Source organism: Medicago truncatula, chromosome 8, assembly GCF_003473485.1.
Source record: "Medicago truncatula cultivar Jemalong A17 chromosome 8, MtrunA17r5.0-ANR, whole genome shotgun sequence".
Classification (NCBI taxonomy): Eukaryota; Viridiplantae; Streptophyta; class Magnoliopsida; order Fabales; family Fabaceae; genus Medicago; species Medicago truncatula.
Window position 1 is genome coordinate 14,532,088 of NC_053049.1, and position 26,427 is coordinate 14,558,514.

At 31.6% G+C, this 26,427-nt stretch overlaps 3 protein-coding genes and 1 non-coding gene across 5 annotated transcripts; 2 read left to right on the plus strand and 2 right to left on the minus strand.

The window, feature by feature from the left end:
* Nucleotides 1-1,214: 1,214 nt before the first annotated feature.
* LOC11445982 (annexin-like protein RJ4) lies at nt 1,215-3,244 on the minus strand. Its single transcript, XM_013589629.3, has 6 exons — nt 3,089-3,244; nt 2,763-2,908; nt 2,403-2,618; nt 2,029-2,241; nt 1,855-1,944; nt 1,215-1,647 (listed from the first exon to the last, which is right to left on the minus strand). The coding sequence occupies exons 1-6, from the start codon at nt 3,159-3,161 to the stop codon at nt 1,444-1,446; spliced, it is 942 nt and encodes a 313-aa protein (XP_013445083.1). The 5' UTR covers nt 3,162-3,244; the 3' UTR covers nt 1,215-1,443.
* A 5,047-nt stretch (nt 3,245-8,291) lies between these two features.
* On the minus strand, nt 8,292-10,932 carry LOC11441433 (annexin-like protein RJ4). 2 transcript variants are annotated; one of them, XM_003627731.4, is made up of 6 exons: nt 10,771-10,932; nt 9,641-9,786; nt 9,322-9,540; nt 8,990-9,202; nt 8,808-8,897; nt 8,292-8,686 (listed from the first exon to the last, which is right to left on the minus strand). In XM_003627731.4, the coding sequence occupies exons 1-6, from the start codon at nt 10,838-10,840 to the stop codon at nt 8,483-8,485; spliced, it is 942 nt and encodes a 313-aa protein (XP_003627779.2). In that variant the 5' UTR covers nt 10,841-10,932; the 3' UTR covers nt 8,292-8,482. The 2 variants fall into 2 exon arrangements, with proteins under 2 accessions (XP_003627779.2, XP_003627780.1); XM_003627732.4 differs by lacking the exon at nt 10,771-10,932 and adding an exon at nt 9,985-10,149.
* Nucleotides 10,933-16,091: 5,159 nt separating this feature from the next.
* TRNAR-ACG (transfer RNA arginine (anticodon ACG)) lies at nt 16,092-16,164 on the plus strand. The gene has a single exon. It is a non-coding gene; the product is annotated as a tRNA-Arg (tRNA).
* A 1,470-nt stretch (nt 16,165-17,634) lies between these two features.
* LOC11406047 (aspartic proteinase CDR1) lies at nt 17,635-18,954 on the plus strand. Its single transcript, XM_039829011.1, has one exon. It carries the CDS (start codon nt 17,635-17,637, stop codon nt 18,952-18,954), a length of 1,320 nt encoding a protein of 439 aa, XP_039684945.1.
* The last annotated feature ends 7,473 nt before the right edge of the window (nt 18,955-26,427 follow it).

Below are 26,427 nucleotides of genomic sequence, written 5' to 3' on the forward strand. Positions count from 1 at the left end.
TCATGTTTATAACTTGATTGTTTAGCGCAAGTTTCTAAACCTTTTAATACGTGGGGGTTTCAAATCTTCTTTATATTGTCCTAGCAACATAAAATCCCCCAACCTCCAATTAATAGCTATACTAAAAAAAAAATCAATTACATAATATATAGCAGTAGTAAAATATGCAATTCACTTTTTAAAAATAACCACCCAAACATTTTAGTGACACACCTCTACTTCAACTTCGTGCTAAATACTCTTATTACAACTTTAATTGTGTATATATATTATAGTTTATTTTAATGGTTCACCTAAACTTTTTTTCAAACTCCGCCATCAATCAAACTTGTTAAATTACTGGTTAATAACTTTCTTTTTGCCGGATAAATAGATAATTTATTATTAAAAAAAAGTATAGGGTGTAGTATCTGAGCATACGAACCTTTCTAAGGGTGAGTAGAGTCCTTCTACTTTGATGATTCAATAATTATGGGAAAAAAAAAAATTCATCTATAGAATTTTCGAATAAACAAAATATGCTTTTTTATTTAAGAAGCCAAAATAACTAATCAAAAATGGTTCAACTAACACAAAGTATGTCAAGAAAAATCATCAAAAACAAATACAAAGTTATTATCCTGGTGCCATATGCTTTCTTTGAAAGTGCCTTATATATGCTACAATAAATCTTTAATGAGTAGGCCTGTCATATACAAACACCAATTCTTGTACATAATAATTACCATTAAACTTGCATGATTCCAACATGTGGCCATCTGAAGGATTGTAAAATGACGTTTCTCTTGTTTGGTTAGTTTTGCATTGACACCTTCCTTGTTTGGCTTATTATTTTAGTAGTTTTTGGGTACAAGGTCATTGTCACATAGGACGATTAATTCGAGGATTTTTTTTCTTTGGTGAAAAATAAAAAATTCTTAGTTACCTTTATCAAAATCAAAATACATGATGCACACTTTGAACCTCTTGATTTGAGAATCATTGACACCAATCTTGATTGACCATCCAATCTTCTTTGACCATCCAATCTTGATTTAAATGAAATGAGTTTCAACCTTGCAAAACTTTAAATTTGATGTCGGTGAATTCGAGATTCTTCAACTACAAAGAATTTAATTCAGAATGTCTTAAGTTCGAATAAAATGAACTATATTCTAAAATTTAACAGAGCACGAAATCCTTAATCTTATCTAACAATTAACATGTCTACGACATTGTTTTATTTTTGAGCTTGTTCATCATGTATTATTGATAATGTTTGAAACTTCAAATAAAGTTTTCAAGTCAAAATGAACCATCAAACATACCATCAACTATATAACTTTTAAGTTCTCATAATGAAAGAAAAACTAAAACCACATTCAACAAGATAAACCAAAACATCACAACTTTAAGTCTTGATTAAACTATTAAGCACAAGCTCCATCAAGAGAAGGGAAAAACTCATTCCTCTTTCCCCAAGAGAGTGAGAAGAAACTTCTTGTAATCCCCTGAAGTTTCCTTGGCCACAACATGCTCAAGAAGAACACTGTTTCTTTTGTAGTAAACATCTGAGATGACTTTTAGGTCATGCTGAGCTCTGCTCACAATCACACGGGTCAGCGCATCCTCATCAGTTCCAACCTTCTTGATTGCATCTCGCACCACCTACGATTTGATCAGAAAATGTAAAGTTCAAATCATTGTAGTAACAATATTTTGTGGACATGGTAAAGCATTTTATAACGAGAGTGTATCAAAATTAAACTCTAGAAGAACATTTTATGAATGGTTCCGATTTGTTTTCAATGTACAACTTTTACCTAGACAATGTATCAAAATTAAATTCATCGCAGAAAAATGTGAGAGATCTACCTTTTCATAGTACTTAACATGATCATTGAAGCTACGGATGGTGGTATACAATGCCTTCTGAAATTCATCAGATCCTTCATCCAACAGCTTCTGTAAAGATTAAACGGACACAAATTTAAATAACGAATCATAATATCATAATTTTTTTAATATCGTAATCTTTTTATTATATACCTTAGTGATGGAAGTACCATGAGTCTCTCTGTAGCGGTTGAATGTCGCAATCAGCTGGGTTTTGCTCCTTGTAGTCAAGATCCTTATGGCTTCTTCATGGCTTCCTTTCTTCTCTTTCACTGACTCATGAAGAATTCCAGCTTCAGTTTGCGCCAATTTTGGATTGATCTCATCACCAACATACCTAAATGCAGTCACTAGCCCTACCAAAAGCTGCTCAAAAAATCAACCACAAAATCAAGAAACCATGATTTCAAGAAATATCACATTATGTTAAATTCCTAATTTTCATATATGTAATTGAAATCAATCTTTTGTCCGCGATCATGATCTAATATTGCATATTGTTAAGAGTTAATGGAAAAAGGACTTGCCTGGCGAAGATGGCCGGAAGTATGGGCAGCCAAATCTTCTTCCAAGGAGTGCTTGTAGCGTTTGACGTAAGCACGTCTCACATTCAAGAGCTCTTCGGGGGAGAGAACAGCAGAAATTTCCACAATGACATTGTAATTTTTGCCACTCTTGATAGCAACATTTGCCAAAACAGCATCACGCTCCGCAGGTTCAAGAATCCAACGGTACACAGCTTTCTGTTCCGAAATTCATCAATACACAAAATAAGTTTCAAAAACATGTCTAATAGAACATTGACAATATCATGTACCAAAGAAACAGACATAAACAATTTCATTTTTTTCAATGTTAATCATCATGGTAATAAATCAATATGATACCTCAAAGTCTCCTTTGATCTCAGATTCCAATCGTTTGATAAGATCCTCATTGTAAATGCCTTCATAAGCTTTTCTGATTTGCTGTATCTGATTAGAGTTTCTATGACCAAGTATTGTTATCACTGTCTTCTCATCAGTACCCCATCCTACAAAAATTAATCATCCATCAATTTTAATACAACATAATTTTATAAATTCATCAACAATTCTAACAAATTTTCAATCAAAAAACAATTTAACATATTGCAATGAAGTATTTGAGATTAGACTGAAATTAAAATGACAAATAAAATCTATATAAACAAGAAAAAAGGGGATGATAACACCTTCGAAAGCCTTTCTTAGAGCTTCAGCATCTTCATTGGGAGAATGGTTGCTAGGAGCAGAAAGGGTAGCCATAGTTCAATATGTATTGTTTATAGTGCTAAGTAAGAAAATGTGATGAAGAAATCTAAGTCTATGGCTCTTCTATTTATAATACTATGAAAACAAAAATGAATACATACATCATATGTATATGACCTTTTTCATAGACCAGATACATCATTTAATTAATTAATTCAAAATGTTTATTTTTGTTTATTAAAGTGACCAGAGGGTGTATTTGTCCTGTAAGTGACATCCGATAAAACCAAAACGGTATAAAGAAATAAATGTATCCTTGGAAAGTAAAATATTTTTTTGTCGGCGATGAGCTAATTTTTGGTCGGCGGTGAGTCATTGGGACCAGACTCAAATCATCATGTAGACCAAAAAGGTACGTTAATCCATAGGAGACATTCGATAAAATTAGAACCAAAGACTTAAACATATTTAGACGGTGAGACATTTTATAGTTGCTGATGAGCCATCAAGACGGGAACTCTATGAACTCAAATCATGTAGACAAAAAATGCATTTTGTCTCTAAACTCCTTTTAAACGGTGAAATGTTCTCCAATACGACGAGTCATCAGAATTGAAATCGGGACTCAACTCACGTAAACTTTTCTCATGATAGAATTGTGCAATTATTTTGAGAAAGTGATAAAGATTGAAAATTCTATATATGCTCTAAATTAACTTTTTTTTATCACTATGGTCCAATTCAATGCATTGGAAATCTCATTCAAGACTTATATTTGTACAATAATTTATCACATTGATTCTTTTTCCTTTTCATGTTGAGCAAACGGATTCAATTTCAAAGGCAATTTTGGCAGTACCTTAAGAGACCAATCTGTAAACAGCAAATAGTTAATTCATTGATATTAGTGATATCACTGCCACGTACTATCAAAGTGATCAAAGCACAAATCAATGTCACAGGGACGGTGAACCATATATAAATGGTATTCTTCCATTTATAATATGGTCAAATTATAATACCATATGGAGTATAATTGATTGCAACTTTTTCCTTCTTTGTAAATGGCATAAAATTGGTAAAATTGATAACTATAGAAATGTGGATTGGTAAAATTGGTGAGTTTAGTAGGAACGAGTGAAAATAAATAGATGATGTTTTGGTACCTAATTGTGGGTTAGGTACATTATAAATAAAATGAGTCATGACTACCCTTTTGAGTAAAAAAAAAAAAAGAAAGGACATTGATGATGTTTTGTCTTTTAATGTTCTGTGTTTTCATTTCTCCTTCATATAACAAAGTGAAAAAAAGATAGATCCAATATTTTTTTCACTATTTCCTTTTACAATTTTTTACAACAAATCTAACATTTTTAACGATTTTGAATATGCCCGTTTACATATTTTCTCAGTCATATTTTTTTATTGCATAAGTCTTTCGTCTCCTTATTAATAAAATTGTTTTCGACAATTAGACACGGCCTTAATTTTTGGTTTCACGCACACAAAATAGCAAGAACAACGACAACAACCAAATCTTATTTGACTAAATGAATCGGTTACATGGTTGAATGCCATAATACTCTATCATATACTTTCGTCCATACAAAACATGCTATAAAAAGTTGAGATACCTCACATAACACAAGTTGTGTACTTGTGTTCTTATTAGTAAGAAAAGGAAGAAAAATTTGTTACACTAACCAACCAAAGATAACTATCTCATCTTATGAATATGATGATGCAGCAAAGTATATTAATTAATTTTTCCAGAAAGAAACAAACATATTAGGTTAAAGTATCTACACTTTTGTGGTTTCAGTATGCAAAAATGATTATATATTAAAAAAAAAAATCTTTGATGCAGCATAGTATGCTGGTTTTAGTTTGGACTTTGATCTTTGGAGTACCTCAAACCACATGTTATTCATATAGAACGTCAGCGATTGTTCAACTACTCCTATTATCGATTTTTCTGGAAGCAGTGGTTTTTTTTAAAGGTTTTCCAAAACAGTGTTAAAATATAGATAAATAAAATAAAATATTTATCTATTTCGACAAGATATTTTTCATAGAAGATAAATACATCACCTCTTCAACTTCTTGATCTTATAAACAGAAAAAAGTTCTTATCCTTATTTTATTTTTTTGACAGACTTGATCTTGAGATTGATCAAAAGCCATTTTGTTTGATTTTTTATTTTTTTTTGTATTATAGATTTTGAAACTTTCTAGTACTCAATAATATTAAATATTCCCTAGTATCGCAATCAATAAAATGAATTCAATTTAATTACTTAATTGTTCAAAGTTAGACAATAATTGCTAAAAAAAATAGGTTTTTGTTTGTCTTCAACCCTCTAGTATGAGAAGGAGGTATTGAGATATTGTTGAGAATCGGCTGGAGTTTGTTAACCTACCCAATCACTTTGTCATTAAAAAAAAAAAAAGGCTTAATTGCAGTTTTGACCCCCTATGTTTTAAGAAGTTGCGATTTTGGCCCCCTAATTAAATAAACTACAAAACCGCCTGCTAAGTATTGACTTTTTCGCAGTTTTGGCCCCATGCCAATTTTGACCAAGTCAAAGCTGACGTGGACGCCACACGTATGTATTTATTTTCAAGTGGCGTCCATGTGTGTATTGACTTTGCCAAAATTGGTCTGGGGTGCCAAAACTGCAAAAAAGTCAATACTTAGGGGGTGATTTTGTAGTTTATTTAATTAGAGGGCTAAAATCTCAACTTCTTGAAATATAGGGGGCCAAAACTACAATTAAACCAAAAAAAAAATATACTCTATCACTTGGTTTGATAAACATAGAATAAAAAAATAAATAAATAAAGAAATTAAAACCAATTTATTTATTTTTTGGTTCCAACAAAATTTCTTACTAGAATTTAAACTTAATCACAATTTCATTATTCAACAATCATAAAATAAAAATAAAACGTAAGGAAATGCAAGTTATAGACACAATGAAACTATAGAAATTAAGAAGAATAGGAACATATAATAATAATTAATTGGTTAATACCTTCGAAGGACTTGTGGAGAAGCTCAGCATCTTGAACAGAAGCAGTTGAATCTTGAACAACAAGTGTAGCCATTGTTGATTCCCTCTTTCTTTTGTAAATAAGCCTTTCTTGTGATTATGAAAAGATAAAAAAAAAGAAGTGATGATGGATTGGATTAATACGTTAAAGAAAGGCTTTGGGAATTAAACGTTCATTCACGGCTATAATAATGTTTGGACTTCGGACGTTACGTACTTTTGATTTTGTATATGATTTATTTTTATTATTTATTAATTTTAATATTACTATTACTATTCTATACGTTATGGATAATTTGGTATCCTCTTTGGGTTTCAAATCATGGCAAAAACTCATGACCAGCTTCACATGTTATTTAGGGTTCATCACGTAAAAATAATGTGTGAAAAGCATGTGTCATCTTGTTATGTCATGATGAAGCTTTTTTTTTTTTGTCCATAACAATCGCGTGAGGAATCCATTTGAAATTCATTGAAAACTTGTGTCATTGTATAGGTGCTAACTCCAATAAATTAATTATCTACCACTTAGGTTTAATTTGGTAAACCTCAAAAGTTACTTATAACGGATAAGTTGATATGTCTAAAATAGTCATGTTTGGTAATTGTCTTTTAATAACGAGTTTATAGTTTATTTTACAAATTTATAATTTATTTTAAGTAGCGTTTGAGCTTATAGCTTATCATTTTTTATTCTATTTTTATCTTTATTATTTTATCTAAAATCCATTTTCACCCTTTATTCTTTATTATAATTAAAAATAATAAGAACGATAATTCAGTGAAGTATTTTTAAAGAATCGGTGTAACTGTTCATATTTTATTTTTTACGATAACTGTCCATAGTTTTTTTTTTCTTAGTTTTCTTTTTTAAAACAAGAGTTCATAGTTTTTTCTTATATTCCTTCATCATCGTTAATAAATTTCTTGTATATAATAATACAAATAGATGATAATACATTCTCACCACCAAAAAGAGAAAGATGATAATACATTCTGGTAGTAATGTGGTTTAGTTTGGTTTGTAGATCTTAAAGGTTCTTTTCTGACACACCTTATGATAGTAAGAACTCTTAGTTGGTGTTAATATAATCCATTTTCATATGTTAAAAAAAAAACATTCTCGTAACATCCATCGTGACATTTATTTTCTTTATAAAGTATATAGACTTAAATGAAATCTTATAAGGACGGTATATAGACTTAAATGAAAAAAAATTAGAACCATAACATTTTAGCGAATTAAAATTAGTTTAATAATATAAATTATATTAATAAATTTAAAACCCTAAATTCTAAATACTTGATATAAGTTTTATTATGAATTAAGAATGTACACTTATATCATTTTACATTTATTAGTTAATTGAACTGCTAATTTTACCAAACATTTTAATTAGTTTATATAAATCATCAATCATCAGCTAGTAGCTATCAATTATCCGCTATTTTTACTAAACAGAATCTTAATAGCGAAAGAGTTCGCAAATTTGTTTTGTTCACAAAGCCTATTCCTAAAAGGATTGCTTGATCTTTCTTAATTAGTTGATAATATCATTCGAATGGAAGAACTGTTATAGAAGCTTCTATCCAAAGCGGACAATTGTTGAATTATATTTAAATTCATTGACGTGTGTATTTGAAGGTCTTTATTTTCAAGTGAACTATGTTAATTTTGTTATTTTCGTCCGTACTCTATTTTATTTTGTTCTTTATCTCGTTAGTTTCTTCGTTTCTATTTGTTTTTTAGTTTGTCTCGTTATGATTGAATTTACGTAGAAAGTTTTATTTTTAGACCAAATCCATGATTAGTTGGTGCGACTAGAATGCTCAATCATCTTGGCCAATATTGGCTTTTAAGAGAGAAGCATGATACAGTATTATTGATTAAATTTGGTGTATATTTTGAAGAAAAAAAAATTGATAGGGAAATAGGAAATAAAACCCAATTGTACCAATATCATTCATGTTCATTTTTCATTCAACTGGTGATTTAAGTTATTATATGGTGTTCATGCCATTGATTAATTGTATCATTATGCTTGAGCTTGAAGCCATAAATAATAATTCTCTTAATATGTTGGATTGGTAATTTTTCTATCCAAAATATTATGTAATTTTCACCATTAAATTTTGTAATTCCACCATTCATTCAACTAGTAATTTATTAAAATAGAAGTACAAAATATCTCTCACACAGCCATGAGACTCATGAAAACATGATATAAATAGACAAATTAACCAAACCAAACCACAAGAAAGAAACCAACATATCCAAATCCCATTATTACAAATATATATGCCTTAACAAGATCAATTACTTCAATCTTGCTTCCCCAACAAGGTAAGGATGAACTTCTTGTAGTCTCCTGAAATTTCCTTTGCCACTGCATCCTCAAGGTGAACACTGTTTCTCTTATAATACAGCTCTTTGATGTCCTTCAGATCTTTCTCGGCTCTTGTCACGACCACACGAGTCAGTCCATCCTCATCGGTTCCAACCCTTTTCAACGCACCGCGTAGAATCTAAACATCATGGTAAAAAAAAAAATCAAGGATAATCATCGATTAAAATATGTTACAAGTTTATGTGTGAGACGGTGTGAAAATAGTCCTTGAACAAATTGAAAGTCAGAAACTAATTAACCTTTTCATAGTACTTCTTATGGTCATTGATGCATCGAATCGTAGTGTGCAATGCCTTGTGAAAATCATCAGATGCATTATCCAACAGTTTCTGTAATCAAGGACATGATAAGAATTTTTGTGAACATGGAAATAACGTGAAAACAAAAATAAATTGTAAAAAACTGAGCTACTTTTTTTCACCTTAGTTATGGAAATGCCATGGTCATCTCTGTAGCGGTTGAAAGTTGCCAAAAGCTGAGTCTTGCTCCTTGTAGTAAGGATTCTAATGGCTTCTTCATGATTTCCTTTTTTCTCTTTGATTGATTCATGAAGAATGTCAGCTTCAGTTTTTGCCAATTTCGGATTTATCTCAGCACCGCCATATCTAAACGAGGTCACCAATCCAACCAACAGCTGCCGAGAAAAACAAAACATATTCTTCATTTCACAGACTAACATGAAAATGCTAACTGTGACCTAATTCGATTATCTTAATCCTTAAGGACTACAAAGTCGAAGATTTAATGACTTGCCTGGCGAAGATGACCGGTGGTATGAGCAGCTAAATCTTCTTCTAAAGAATGCTTGTAACGGTTATGATAAGCACGTCTCATTGCCAACACTTCTTCAGGTGAAAGAACAGAAACAATTTCAATAATCACATGGTAACTTTTGCTTCCATCCTTGATGGCTACATTGGCCAAAACAGCATCGCGATCCGCAGGTTCCAGCATCCAACGGTACACAGCTCTCTATTCAAAATATCGAGTCATTAGCTTAGGACATAATAAGTTATATAAAGAAAAGGTATATGAAATTGTTGGTACAAAATCATGTTCTTGATTATTGTACCTCAAAGTCACCAGAGAGTTCAGATTCAAGGCGTTTGAGGATATCCTCTTGGTAAATTTCCTGATAAGATTTTCTGATTTGTTGTCTCTGATAAACATTTCTATGACCTAATATTGTGATAACACTCTTCTCATCAGTCCCCCATCCTACACAATTCAAAATCATGGATTATAACCAAGATTCACATACACGATTTGGACCGCAGCATCAATATTTTTTGTGTCATGGCCACAAATGTTACCATGTGTTCGTAGCAATATCAAAGAACGCAATGCAACCACAATTGTTCTTCGCAATATTTTTACGAGTAAATTAAAGAAAGCAAATTAAAGAAATTATACAACCTTTGAAAGCTCCATGAAGAGCTTCTGCATCAGCAACAGGAGAATGGTTGATGGGAGCAATAAGGGTAGCCATAATTGATTTATTTTCCTAACTATGATGCTTAAATAGTTGAAGTTTAACTTCCTAGCTCTTCAATATATAGAGTACAATTAATAATCTATACAGTAACTTTTTTAACAATGGTAAGTTTTTTTTTTTGAGAAACGTAAAAATCTTCTAAAATTAATAAAGTTTTAACTATCATGTCAAATTTGTACCTATGTAATATGTATTGCTCTACAGCTATGAACTATGGTTTCAGTTGTCCAAATTTGCTTAGAGAATACATTTTAATTTGAAAAGAAAAAAAAGGCAATACAAATATCTTCTATATATAGTCAGTGTCTATTTTGGAGTTTTGAACATTTATATCAATTTGTCAAAAATAAAACATTTACTATATGAGTAGGATATTGAAGAATCGGTGGCTATATTTTTTTTGTTCCCTTTTGTTGGTATTTGAAATGAGTGATGAGTTGGTTCTCCCTTGACAATATTGAATGAGTTATCAATGCTAAGACCTTACATAAGCTGTTTTAGTACAAAATATTTTATTTTTGCTAATACAAGTTATATTTTCTTCATTTGAATTGAACATCATATTTAAAATTCAACACATTAAGTGTTGTTTTAGACAATAAATAAATTAAAATAAAGAAAAATTATAAAAGTAACTAGTGTATCATATAAAAGCATCAAATTAAACAATAACCAAAATAATTAATTGAAGATGATTTTTGTATTACCTTTAAAGGCCTTTTGGAGAGCCTCAGCATCTTCCACAGGAGATGATTTTATTGTAACAAGAGTAGCCATAGAAAAAACTAATCACTTAACAAGATTTGTGTGATATATTGAAGATTGGTTCTATCACCAGCTTAATATATATGCCAATGGTTTTTCTTTGATGTTATCGCCTAACACACACATCATCACATTTGAACGTTACTTTCATGTGAAGATTAGTATATTATTAGTTATTTTAGGGAAAGGACAAATATTTTAATTACTCAATAGTTAGCATTCTTTGGCATTAAGAAATCACTTATAAATTTAGAAATTGCAAAGAAAATGTTGTAAAGAAACGGAAAAGAAAACTTGATTCTTTGGCTTTGCATGGAAAAGCACGGGAATATAGTGATGTATATTTTCGTCCCTTTATGGTTGCAAGGGTGGCAAATTTCAATGATTTCAATGGGATCCATGATCTGGGATTCTTTTCTTATACGTTGCTTTGCATTTGCTTCTATTATATTGTTTTGTTTTGTTTTGTTTTTAAGAGTCTAGCGGTGAAACTCGCATAGACTTACGGCCTAGCCGTAGGAAATTGTATATTTGAACTCATACCACAACATATCGAATGTCTTTATATTCTTTTACCAGTTGAGTAATATTTACCTGAGTTTAGTTTCTTTAATTTTATTTTTTACTTAACTGAATTTTCGATTCTTATTTCTTGTTGATTCACAATTTTAATCTTCTCGTTCTAAAATCTAAAAATATAATTTCACAATAGAAATTTGAGAATTTTGTTTCCAAACCTCCGATATTCTCGCAAGCCTTCTGAAATTCTCATTTTTGCTGAATTTTGGATTATATAATTTGAATACCCTAGAGTCCAACAAACCACAGAAAATGCTTTTGTACATTTGCATATTTAAAAAATTTCATAAACCAGAAGGTTTGACGAACATAAACATATATAATTATATCAAGAATATCATATTAAATAGAATATGTGTTTACTTCTCTAATGATATTCATTTAATTTAATTTGTCACGTGGTCTATGCAACAATTATCAATTTCAAGACTATCAACTTCATCCTTTACTCCGTCGTCAACTTTCTTATCATCAACAGCTTTCTATTCCTTCTCAAAGTTTTCAACAATCACCACATCATCATCTCAATTATCTCATGACCTGCCACACGACTTAGTTCATTACAACTAGCCATCCTACGAATATACCCAAGCTCCCAAGGCTCTGCACCATCTCAATGATGTTGTGCATATAGTTAAAATGTGAGAGGATTAGACACCCGTCCTTCAGATATACATGTAATATAATGACATTAAACATGAACTAAATTCAGAGAGAAAAGTTTACCATAAAAAATGACTGCCATTCGATCTATCTGTGATGGTGCACCACATAAATTAAAAAAAGTTTCTGATTGCCCTATTTCGATTGATAGCAGAACTACCATATGCTTATATTTATGTACAATGAGAAAGCTCATATCTAATATAATCATCCATTTATCCTCGATTGCAGGACCAATACAATCAGAAGTTATAGTGCATTTGACTTTGTTGAATCGATTATGGGTCCCAATCAATTGGAGATAATGATTATTGGTTAACTCTCGTAAAAGTTCAAGACGGATATTTTGATGACCATTTGAAATGTTGATTTGAAAATGCTCGCTTCGACTGCGAAAAATGTATATCTTGATCGCAAGCATCGACATGCTCCCAGAAAGAATATATGAACGCTTAGTTGATTGTATGAAATGATCCACCTTCTTAGGTGCATCTTTAGTATTTACCATTTTTAGAGGTGGACATTTGAGGTTGTTTTTGGTAAAACAAACGGTCAAAACTTCTCTTTGATATGCATCTTCATATTGTAAGATGCATCTTTGAATCAGGCCTATAGGGAAATAATCTGAATAATTATATAATCTGAAATGTATATTGTTTTTAGGTTGATCGAATTATATAATCTAAAACTATGGAGAACTAATTCGGATTATATAATCCGAACAAGGACAACATAAGAAATTTGGAAGACACACGAGAAGCTATTACGGTCGAAAAGGAAAATCTCTTGAAAATTTTAGAAATTAGTGATACCTCTGAAGCTTAGACTCGTTTTTGTTGTTGTGTCATGTAAAGAAATGTGCCAAAAAGTTACTCGATGATGTCACAATGCATGTCTTCGAAAATTTTGATTTCCTTAGGGTTTACGTTTTTTCATTTTAAATTTTATTTTTAAAAATAATACTTTAATAATTTTTTTCAAAAGTCAAAATGATATATATTAACATAAGCACAAGAACCGCCGAGAAAGAACGCTGAAAGTTTACAATAGTTACAAATCAAAACTTGTTAAAATAAACTAGAAAGAAATCAAATTACAAGAAAAGACCCACACATAACAAGGGGTTTAACCACCAAGTATGATAATCAAAAGTAAAATAAGGGTTGTTTGCTTTCATCCACAAAAAAGAAAGGAGGTTAATCTTGTCTAATAAATGATGTAATTGATCTTCCTTGTGATTAAAAATACGAATTTGTTTCTTTCCAAATCACCCAAACACAATAGAACCAAACCAACTGTAAAAAAATTTGATAGGTTATAGAAAACTCGCCTAATTGACCAAACTGCAAAAAGAGATCTGATACACAAGCTGAGTCCACAGAGTAAATACCGATCCATGTGCGAATAAGAGTCCACATATTTTTCAAATGATTGCCACAGATACCGATCATCCTTCCATGCAAACAACCTCCCCTTTTGCAAATTATTGTCAAACCATCTTCCCACACTCATTCCATGGCCTGAAACGGATCTTCCACACATCTTTCTACCATGCATAACCATCTTTCCCACCCTTCTACAACCGCCCCCTATCTGACCACAACGAGCTGCTAAAACCTTAACCCTTCACTGCCTACATTCATCTTCCAAAACCATTTACCTACCAATGCCAAATTGAACTCCCGCATCCTCCTAACCCCCAAGCCACATTTGTCTTTACCTAAACTGAAAAAGTCTCAATTTTCCCAATAAACTTTCTTAGATTTCTCCCTCACACCGCAACATCCCCCCCCCCCCCCCCCCCCCCACAAAAAAAAAAAATAAAGATTATATAGAAGATATCATTCTTGTGGGAGCCTTGAAGAATAAAAGGAAGCAGACAGATGAATAAGACATGACAAATTTCAAAAGTATCAAGCGGTCTCCTATTGACATATTCTTATTTTTCCATAACGACAAAATGTTTTTGATCGGTTGAGCCGACATAAAAAGTGATTGAACCAATCTTAAAAGTACAGCGTCAGTTAACTCATGCGGAAAAATGTCGAGCATAAGTTAACTCCCGTTGAGATTATGGAATGAAAATTTTTAAAAGGGAGATGAATAATTTTCATAAAATTCACTTAAGAATAAAGTCCTTTAGCCAAAAAGGCTTAGTGATCTTTCTCATAAGATTGGAAAGGGCCGAACTTGCTAACACCGAGTTGTCACAATTTAGAGAGGTGAGCAACATGTAAATATAATCTTTGACGGAAAATACTTACTTGAACATATACCTAACACATCAATTTTAGAAACACATACAATAATGAGAAAAAGTGGAAAAAGAAAAGAATTGAATAACATTTATTTTTTAAAGAATTAAGTAAAATACATTTTGATGTGTGTGTTTAAATAGTGTGTCCAAAAGCATGTACCCAAGCAAGACTACCTCAATCCTTGACTTGTGTATTATTTATTTGTCTTTAGAGTGATGCCATAGCAGAAGAAGAAAATAGTGCTCAATTTGTGTAGTTCATCAAATTCCTACTAGGCATATTCACAATTCGATCGTTGCTCATGATATGTGACTCTTGAGCGGTCTCTAGAGCGATGATGGCGACAATTTTGATCTTTTCCACAGTCATGGTTTCTCCATAGTTGTCTTCAAGTCCAAAAGGAATTTGAAAAAAAAACTAGAGCACACATAATTATAATGCACATTCTAAGGCTGAAACTCATAAGTCATAACATAACACTGTTTAATGTAGCTCTTCTCTTTTTTTTTTTCTCCCTTTTTTTATTGAAGTTAATTAATATATATCGTCACTGTAGATAATTTTTACATTCTCAATCAATCATAATTGTTTGATCATTAAAAATCTTTGACACTTTTATGATCACTACTAAAGTCACACATATGATCACTTCTAACCGATGAAGCTCGGATACAACAAAATAGAGACGTATCTGTATCAGATACGTATTAGATACCGATACTCCACATATACTTGCGGATATGTATCCACGAAATATTGGAAATAATTATTTTAATTTCAAATATATTTTATCGGATACTTATAAGATACTCGACATATATATACTTATAAGATACTTCACAGAGACGTATCTTGGAAAAAAATGAAGGGTAAAAAAGTGAGAATGTGTTTTGAAAATTCAATGGAGATGTATATGATTCAATTTAAGATATGTATCACTATAATTTTTTTCGATTAACCAATTAAAAATTATGTTTTTGGTGGATGAAAGTAACGTTTTTGGTGGATGAAAGTAACGAGAGAGATGAAATTCAATCAATCAACATTAAACAAACTTTGTTGAGTTCTTTTATTGATGCATTTGTTGATATCCTAACTTATGAATGAAAATAGAATATGATTTATACGAAAAATTTACATATTTTATTTTGATCACATGCATTATTTTTTGTAAATTGTGACTTTTATGATTAAATAGTATTGAAGGGTATTCGTAAAAAAAAAAAAAATATTGTAGAGTAATCAATGCTTATTTTTTCAAGTATTTTACACGCATATAAATTTTAGTATAAATATTTTGTTAACGTATCTTAGCAGCATTGTATTTTAAATTTTAAAAAATTTACATATCCGCGTACCCATATTGTATCGTACACGTACCCGTATTACGTATCCGGGTTTCAATTGTAACATGTTGATAATGTAAAAGTTATTACTCAGTCACTTCATAAAAATTTCAGGGGAGTAATAATCGTGTATATTTTGTTTTGTCAAGTAGTGCAGTAGTAAGAAATTTACCTATTAAAGTTAATAAATTGAGTGTCTGAAGTTGGAATATAATTCATGCATATATTATGCAATATACCTACTAACCGATCTAACCTCATGGAGATATTGTCTAAGTTTTTTAGAGTTACACTATTGAGTCTTGTTGCAGTACAGACAAATAAAATTTGTGTTTTCTTGCAATATGACATCTATTTTGCTCCTCAATTAGTAACGGTAAATTTAAGTTTATTACTTTGTACTTCAGTAATATCAATGACTTCATGGCCCAATGGATAAGGCGCTGGTCTACGGAACCAGAGATTCTGGGTTCGATCCCCAGTGAAGTCGCTTTTCATTTTTTATTTCAACTATTATTGTTTTTTTTTTTTGTGCGACGAAATAATTTTTCTTCTGCATGGCCCAAATTTCCTTGCAAAAAGAACTTACTTATGTTTTTCTTGCATTGAAGCATCTCAATAACACTCAGATTTTCATTTTAAAGTTTATGTGATTTGATTATAAAAGGGATAAAAAAAAATATTTCACACTTTATTCACTAGAAAAGATTATCCTAAAAGTTCAAATTTCTCTTCGTGTTTTTTTTCTTCACATATCCTATAGTGGTTGGAGCTCATACATTTTAAATGCGGAGAAGTGAGATGTCGGAGGTTCGAATCCCAACCTCTGCATATATTATGCAATGTCCTTATCAACTGATCTAAGCTCACGGGAATGGTCTTAGTGTTTATTGAATAATAATAAGAATAATACAAAATAGAGTAAATTACAACAGAGAGATCCTAGTATTTCACTCTCCTATTCTCTTATATTTAAATATACATTTTTTGTGTGCGTTAACTCTTCAATTTTTAAAGGCAGTAGTAAAATAATTAAATAAAAATTGTATTATTTGACAAGAATATACCAGTAATGGTTATAAAAAAATAACAGACTAATAGCTGAAGTATTAAATATATTAGTACCGCGCCACCAAAATAGCGCCAGCTACGTGCCCACTCCTAGGCCACACCAAAATTTGGAAACACAGCGCCGCGCTGTGTTTCTGCATTGACAACAAGTACGTCAACACAATATTGGATGTATGTGTAAAGAATTATATACAGACAATGTATACAAATTAAACGTTTAAAATCGAGTGGGCTTATATGATTTGAATTATGATTAGATACTGGTGTAAAATAAATTTACACGTACAGTTGTATACATGAAACTTCTTTATTTTACAAACATCCATATCAAGAATTAAAATCAATAATTGATCAAAAAAAGAATTAAAATCAACGTTTTTAATACGATGTAAACTTATGATTGGTTGACATTGTATTTTTTACGTTAAAAATTTATTAAAATCAAGCTGTAGTTAAAATTGGGATTTTATATAGTAAACTGATGTTTTTGCTAAAAAGTTATTGTGCACCGTATAACAAATATTTGCTTACTATTATACTTATTTAACATATTCTGTTTGTAAATGTATACTATTCCAAAGTTTCATCACTTACCATTTTGTTGTTGAGATCACATACCTTAGTCTTTACAAGGACAATATATATAATTATGAATGTAATGCTTATAATAACGAAATATTTATTGTCGGTTTCATACAATACCATTAAATTAAATGCAATTGCATGGAATGGAAATTACATAACCACTAACCAAACTTGGTTGAAAACCTGATATGAAATATAATTGCACTAAATCAAAACTAGCATTTTTACTAACCTCTCAATAAAATGGCACTAGACAACAACATAATCATTGTAACAAAATTTTACTAACCTCTCAATAGTAACAATGAATACATGTTCCTTGCTGATCCTCTTTTACTTCTCCCTTTGTTTCATTATTTCTCTTTCTCATGCTCTAAACAATGGTTTTAGTGTTGAACTCATCCACCGCGACTCCTCAAAATCACCACTATACCAACCTACACAAAACAAATACCAACATATTGTCAATGCCGCACGCCGTTCTATCAATCGTGCCAATCATTTCTACAAAACTGCCCTCACAAACACACCTCAATCAACTGTAATCCCCGATCATGGCGAGTATCTCATGACCTATTCAGTTGGTACCCCACCATTTAAGTTATATGGCATTGCTGATACAGGTAGTGACATTGTTTGGCTTCAATGCGAGCCTTGCAAAGAATGTTACAATCAAACAACTCCTAAGTTTAAACCATCAAAATCGTCAACTTACAAAAACATTCCATGTTCGTCTGACCTATGTAAATCTGGGCAACAAGGTGCCGTTTGTACCGATCAAAATTTTTGTGAATATAGTATTTCTTATGGTGATAATTCACAATCGAAAGGAAATCTTAGTGTTGATACTCTTACATTAGAGTCCTCCACTGGACATCCTATTTCATTTCCTAAAACTGTGATAGGATGTGGAACTGACAATACAGTGTCATTTGAAGGTGCAAGTTCTGGTATAGTTGGCCTTGGAGGTGGACCAGCATCTCTTATTACACAATTGGGATCATCAATTGATGCAAAATTCTCTTATTGTTTGTTGCCAAACCCGGTTGAGTCAAACACGACAAGCAAACTCAATTTTGGAGACACGGCTGTGGTTTCCGGGGATGGTGTTGTGTCAACCCCTATAGTGAAAAAGGATCCTATAGTTTTCTACTATTTGACATTGGAAGCATTTAGTGTTGGTAACAAAAGAATAGAATTTGAAGGGTCTTCAAATGGTGGTCATGAAGGTAACATCATAATTGATTCAGGTACAACGTTGACGGTTATTCCAACTGATGTTTATAATAATTTGGAATCAGCGGTGTTGGAATTGGTGAAACTGAAGCGTGTTAATGATCCAACCCGATTATTTAACCTTTGCTATAGCGTCACATCAGATGGATATGATTTTCCTATAATAACGACACATTTTAAAGGTGCGGATGTTAAGTTGCATCCTATTAGTACATTTGTTGATGTTGCAGATGGCATTGTTTGTCTTGCTTTTGCAACTACTTCTGCATTCATTCCTTCTGACGTCGTTTCCATCTTCGGAAACTTAGCTCAGCAGAATTTGTTGGTTGGTTATGATCTTCAACAAAAAATTGTGTCGTTTAAGCCTACTGATTGTAGCAAAGTGTAATGGGTGTTGTAGACTTTGTTTACTTTCCTCCTTAAAAGCAATTTTTGCTCCCTACATTTTAATTTATGAGATTTGGAACCCCCAAATTTTCAACTGTGTGATTTTAGCCTCTAACATTTACATCATTTATGAGTTCCTAGTCTCATTATTTATTTTTCTCCTATTTGAAACACGTTTGAGAAATTTTGATCACATGGAACTATTGTCATCTAGTGGTTGGAATGGATTTTAATAAATTAAATAACTAAAAACTAATAATATACAATTTTTTAAAAAATTAAAAATTAAAAAAAGTAAGAACTCAATTGTAAATTAAATATTGAACGTGTTACTCGAAAAAATTAAGATTGAACACACCACTTTTTAAAAGGGATGAATACTGCAAAATTCGCAATGGAGCTGCTACCCCATGTGCCCCTGTGTATACGACAACATTCCTTTATGTCTCATGCGCCTATGTGCCTCACTTTATGCGCCCTGTGAATGGGGGACGGCTAAGAGGTGCCTTTTGCTTGTTTTCCAAGCTGCTTTTCAATGGAAAATCCTGTTTTCTTTCTCTTAACCCCCTAAGTAATCATCTGCTATAAATAGAGAACCTTGCACACACTTTTATTGATTCAGAAAAGCATTAAGCAAGCTAACGCTACAAGGCAATGGTCAAGCATCAAGAGCTTCAAGGTAGAAGATCTCCATCCTCCTCTTATTCTCTCTCTAGGGTATGATTTTCTATTGTTTCAATGTGAAACTAAACCTCTTTGATTAGAGTTCCACTATGATCCTCTTCTTATTTGTTGGATTCAATTAATAAAGTTTTTCACTTAGTTTATGTTTCAATTGTCAGATTTAATTTCATAAATGTATGGTCTCTAATGCTTTTTCAACTGATAATCTGAATCTGTAATCTTTAAAATTGATCTATAGACGGATGATAGGATTGACAACCCTTGTTTTTGTCCAATCCTGACAATAGTAAAATTGCTTATTTTCTTAATTAAATTCTTTTCATGGAATCTAAGTATGAATCTAGGGTTTTTAACTCATCTTAAGGAAACCCTGCAATTGTAATTGATTTTTTTTTTTTGAATCAGCAAAAATTTTATAAAACCAAAAACTCATGCAAGACGCAAAGAGTTGGTATAAACAACAATACAAGGATACCGCCTATAGGCGTAACATCCAACCTCCAACACCAATCCGGCGAGGACACCAAAAAACCAAACAACAAAACAAACATGGCGTAAGCTATGACTCTGGAATCTAATTAGAAACACCAAAATTCAATCCCATTGCTATGCCTCATCCATTCCATGACTGCCCCAAGGGGACACACCGCACCAACAGCCTCTGGCCAGGAAAAAACAGCAGCTGAAAAGCTGCGCGCATGACAGCAAACAGCCCCAGCAGCAACTGTTCTGTGATGACAGCAGCGCTGGGGACCAAGCCTGAACACCTCTCAGCCGAAACAGCCAAACCCCAAATGGCAGCACCAGGTTTACCTCAAGAGACACTCTCGGGGACACCAAATCCACTCATAAATTTGATCTCTTGTAATTGATTGAATTGTGGGATATTAAAATTAACTTCCAGAGTTACATCTTGGAGTTTTAAACGCTATTTTCTTAAGTCAAATAGACATGACATAAACTAACGATTTACTGAGTTAATTCCAACAAAGACAAAGGGGGATAGAAGGATTCGCTAATCGTCGTTACACATTTGAATCAAACCGACCTAATCTCACGATTGTCATTTTTTTTCTCTTGTTAAGTTTATTGGTTGCTTGTTATTTCAAAAATGTATTTATGTGTTACTTAAACTTTTAGAGAATGATAAAATCGTAGCCTTTTATATTTTTTTATTGTACAAGATTACTTTTTGTCCACATTTTTAATTTGGTCTATGTTGCTGGGTAAAAATGAAATTGTAATGTTGGATGAAATATAAAAGATTGTTGAAAGCAATGTTGGAAATATGTTTTATTTTACTTTAACTTGATTTTAATGTTCGAAACAAAAAATTGTAGTATTGTCTCGAAAAAATCACACCAATCGAACCAACCAATTCAAACTGAATCACATGTTTTTTATCTCACGATTAAAATGACTTTTATGCTCAAAACGGAACCAAATCGTACCGCGAACATCTAGGCATGGCAATGGGGCGGGGTGGGGACGAGTTTTACATTCCCCGTCCCCATACCCAATTCTCATATACTTACCCGTTACCCTACACATACCTAACGGGGATGAGAAATTGAACCCCATACCCGTCCCCGATGGGTTCGGATATCTCCGTCCCCGCATTGAGTAATTTTTCTTAATAAAAAATAGAAGTTTTTCTGCAACCCAGAGAAATGTTGCAATGCATTATCCAACAATATGCTCATTTTGTTAGACCAATTGATTTAGTTACTCCTTTAAATATCAATGGTAGTTTAACACGACTGTTATCAAACAAAATAACATGGCATATTAACATAAATTAATTTTCTACATTCAGGACGGGTTTGGGTATGGGTTCAGGGTGAGTACCTATATATCCGTTACCCATCCCATACCCGTGTTTTGAAATCGAGAAAAACTCAAACCCAATCAAAACGGAGAAAACCCGTCAAATCAGGTTTGATTAGAACGAGTAACCACGAGTATGAGTTTTGTTGTCATGCCTACGAACATCCGTAGTTCTTAGTTAGTTGGAGCTTTAGGAACATTGGGAGTGAATAATGCAAAAAGCCCATTCCTTTTCATCTTCGATTGTAATATTCCTTTGTATAATACACCTGATTGTTGTTTTTATTCATATTTTGTTTGATTTGGCTATATTGGCGGAACTATTACATTCTCGTGTGTTAACATTTTTATCAAAGCGTCTCTCTTCTCTTTTATAAATCTTAGTAGCCACAATTTTTTTTTTCTTGTTGATCTATAGAAGACGGATAATTTAAGGTCAATTTTAATCCGAAATCACTCCTCCGAATTGTGTTTCTTTCTCTTTTAATTAAATAAGTAATTTTTCATATATTTTCAACTTTCTTTCATTGATTTCGTGCTTTTGTTGTTTAGGAACACTTTGTTTATTTTGATTTCTGTTTTAGTGCGGTCTTTATTTGATTCAGGTTGAAAAATTAGTTTTGATCAACTGTAAATTCAATCAATGAGTATTTTTTTTGGTGGCTTGAATATAGTCATAATTGTAGTCATATAGGTATATATGTGATGACAGTCGTCATTACGTTATTTTTTTGGTCTTTTTTATGTTATTTTAATGGCATTTAGAGAGTCAATTGCTTGTATACATGGTTAAATCATCTCAAGATTCATGAAAGAGAAGTTCTGCACAAATTGAAAATGAATGCAAGAATTTAGCTACTGGAGAAATCATGCCACGATGGACCTGAATCGTGGCACGTTTGAAGCGTGGAATTTAACTGAAGATGCTGGAAAAATGGTGGCACGATGGATGTGTAACGTGCCACGATGATTGAATAAATTTACTGCCACGTATGAATTAATTGGATGAGAACAAGTGTTTTGTTATAGGTGGTATGAATATAAAAATGATGAGATAGGCACTAATTAATGGGCCTATGTCATGTAACCTAAAAGGAGATGCATGCAATGTTTCTAGCAAACGAGTCCACATGAGGCACATATAAAAAGCGGAAACAGTGAAACAAATGGACATTCACGCTTTGGTCAGGTGCATTCACTTTTGGAGACGAAGGAATGGAAGGAAAGAAACACGCTGCCACATAGAGTTCAAGCTTGGCAGGATTCACGAAGCAGAGAAGAAATTATTCTCTCTAATTCTAATTCATGTACAAGCTTTTAAACTTTATGATTATGTTAATTATACGTAGCTAATTTTGTTTTGATCGAGCCATGATAAATCTATTGTAATATATGAATCAGTAGTTGATACTCTCTTTATTATTAATGTTATTCAGTCTTTATTCAGAATTACTTGTGTTCATTGCTTTTTATATAATTGCTTTGTATGACTATAAACCCTAACTTCTTGCAATTACATGAATTGATATTAGGAATTGAATGACTATTAACCCTAGCTTTTAATCCTGAAGTAGTAATCCTGTTTGATTCAACATAGGAACCTAGAGATAGGAAATTGAGGATCATGACACATGAATTAACGTACTTTTATGGCTTCCGCGGTTATTCAATCGGTTTAAGAGATTAAAAGGTTATAACTTAGGAAAGGGTTTTGAGTCAAGAGATTGATCAAAACTACTTAGTTAATTTGTCGTAAAGATATCCAGAAGTCCTAGCTCAACTGGCAAAATGTCGAAATTGTTAGGCCGGATGCCATGACCTGGGTTCGAACCCCGGTACCTCCACTTGTGTGTGTGAGTTTATAATGACTTTGCCATTTCGTCTATCTACCAATAAATAAATAAATAAATAAATAATTTGTCGTAAAGATTGAATAGTAATTAGGAATAAAGGGAGGTAAACTACTCATATAGAACAATAGGGGATTCATCGGCTTAATCATCCTTCTCAAATCATCTTTTAACAACTTTTGTTTACTTTTTATACACACAAACCTACTGCCTCAGGCACTTATAAAATTTACACATCCTAGATATTAACTTTATTGCTAAGTTGAGATTAACGCAGTCCTCGTGGATACGAACTTATTTTATTACTTCGATAGTTTTAGTACACTTGCTAAAATATTTATCAATATGCTCTACTATTTTAGGCACATGTACTATATCATTTTAAATGAATAAATATATCGTTTATTTTAATAAAAAAATAAAAATACAACGTCATCATCAGACGCATAGCGTCAATTTTTATTTTTTTTCTTTTAAACTTATTTCATTTCGTCAATGAAAATATTTTATGTTGAAAGGATTTAGTCTTATTTCATTTCAAATAACGATATTGACGAGTAATATAGAAATGTGAGTTATCTTCATTCAAGATGATTAATTTTGCTATCTTCCTGAGGCAATTACAAAGCAACTAAGATGTTGTAGATCCTCTCGACTCATATATGACACCTCCTCACCGACAAAATAAAACTAAAAGTAAAATGCTAAGACATTGAGGTGCATTTTATTTGCGAAACAATAAGTATTGGACACGACATAAATAGTACATGACAAGACATGTATGTATTAGAGAGTAGAGACATATATGTTGGATCATGCTTTAATAAGGGACATAAATGACTATCACAACCATATATATATATATATATATATATATATATATATATATATATATATATATAAAATTTAGCAATGTGAGATTCCGATACATCTCACTATCAACACTCATGCCTAGTGTGAGCCTTGGGTCAAAATCCTACGTCGTCATTCTTAACTAAACTCTGATCCATGCAACAACTAAAAAATCTTAATAATGTGAGATTCAAATACATTTTCAATAGATTTTACATTGTGTTTTATAAATTTCCTGAAATTCAATTGACTTGCATCACATGCTCGACAAATTTAAGTTGCAATCATTTTTGTGGTTAAAGGCAAAGATGATTAATTTTGCTTTTAATTATCATGATTGGTGGCGAAATCTCTTAGCTTGCATGGGATTCATTTTATAGTTCTTGTTGTTGTTGCGTTTTTCATGTTGTTACTAGTGGCTCATGTTTTAAATCTTTGTGAGCCACTGTATTAGCACACCTTGTGTGGGATGGGTCACATTTGGTGATTAATATAATTCATTTTGGTTTATAAAAAAAAAGAGAACTTTTTTGAAAATTGCTCTTCTCCCATCAAATAACACTCACTCCCAACTGAATGGACGAAATTATCCATGCGTGACTTAAGTCATGATCGATACTTTCAGCGTGAGTTAACTCACGCTGTCTGAATTAACTCACGCAGGTTGTAAACCCAGTGTGAGTTAAGTCACACTGGAGGTTGTACTGTTTTGGTACATAACCCATCAGTCCCAACTTCCAAACACCATTTTCTTTCCCTCCCTACCTCCAAAATCTCAAAAAGTGTGATTTTTTGGGTCAAAATCTTCATTTCAAATCATTGCAAATCGTTAGGAAGAAAGTTACTACGCTCATCAAGCATAAAAAATCAGGTAATATATCATCTTAACTCATTTCATTTTGCTAGTTTTTAAGCTTGGTTCATCAGTTTTGGAAGTAGAATGAACGTGAGTTAACTCACTCATGTGTATTGCTCTGTTTCAAATTTTGCACCATTTTTTTCTTTGTTAGCTTGTTACACAAGTTATTTATATTATTTTTTCCTTGTTATTTTGTTATTCAATAGACATAATGATGGTTGAAAATGTGGTTGATGATGAAGTTGAGCCGAAATAAGCCATAATTGAAGCTTCCGGCGATGTCAAACCAACCGTTAATGTAAAGTTGAAACTCAAAATTCCTTTTCAAACTCACATTGAAGAAAAACCTAAACCGATACCTATCGATGTTGTCATGTATAATATTGATATTACCCCTGGAAATATATATTTTGGGATGAATTATAAAAAATTCACTCCAAAATCTTTATCCCTTTCGGATATAATATTGATAATATTATTCCTATTTTAGTGGGATATTTCCTATGTTAATGAGATTTCATTTTTTAATTAAAATTTAAAATAATATTATTAAAAGATAAAATAAAGTAGTTTAAATGAATGTTAAAATGGGTAAAGAAAAAGTCAGTTCAAACTCATGTATTTTCTTTATATGTAGTATAAATACATTGTTAGTACCATTGAAAAAGATATGTAAAGTTTATTACAATATGAAAGTCTAAAATATTTAAGCCTATAATTTTAATGAAAATCAAGATTTCATAAAAAAAAATATTGTTCCTAATTTATACGTATTAACGTAATAAAAATAGTAGATACATAAACACGTAGTGTTCGTGTGAATGCTATTACTTATAATGTACATTGTACCATTAGAGTTTTTCTTAAAGTGAAAGTTTTCATTTTTAAAATTTATTTATGATTTTCAACTGTTTTTTTTTTAATAAGTTTTGGCTTTTTATAATTCTAATATGTTTTTTTCTTTTAATTATATGAACAATTTGCTTACAACTCCAACACTTGAGGGAATGTTCCGTTGGTACACACAAACGCAATTGAGTTTTTCAATAAAAACAACACGTATACGTATAGAATAACCAACATATATCTAGTATTTGTCAACAACAAAAAAGACCTATCTATATATATATATAGGATCCCTGAGGCACTGGTTAAAAATACTATAAAAGAGAATTATTATCATAAAATAAAACTGTTTTTGATTTTATTATATAATTTCCTTTTTTATATTCTTAATCAGTGTCCCTAGGGACACCGGTTACCATTTCTCATATATATATTAGTATTTTTTTTTATTGGAATACAACAAATCTAGTAGCATTTGAATTTTTAATAACACTATAATAAATTCTTGATAACTTCCATCATTATGTACATCCCATTAAATTTAGATAGTTTTAGA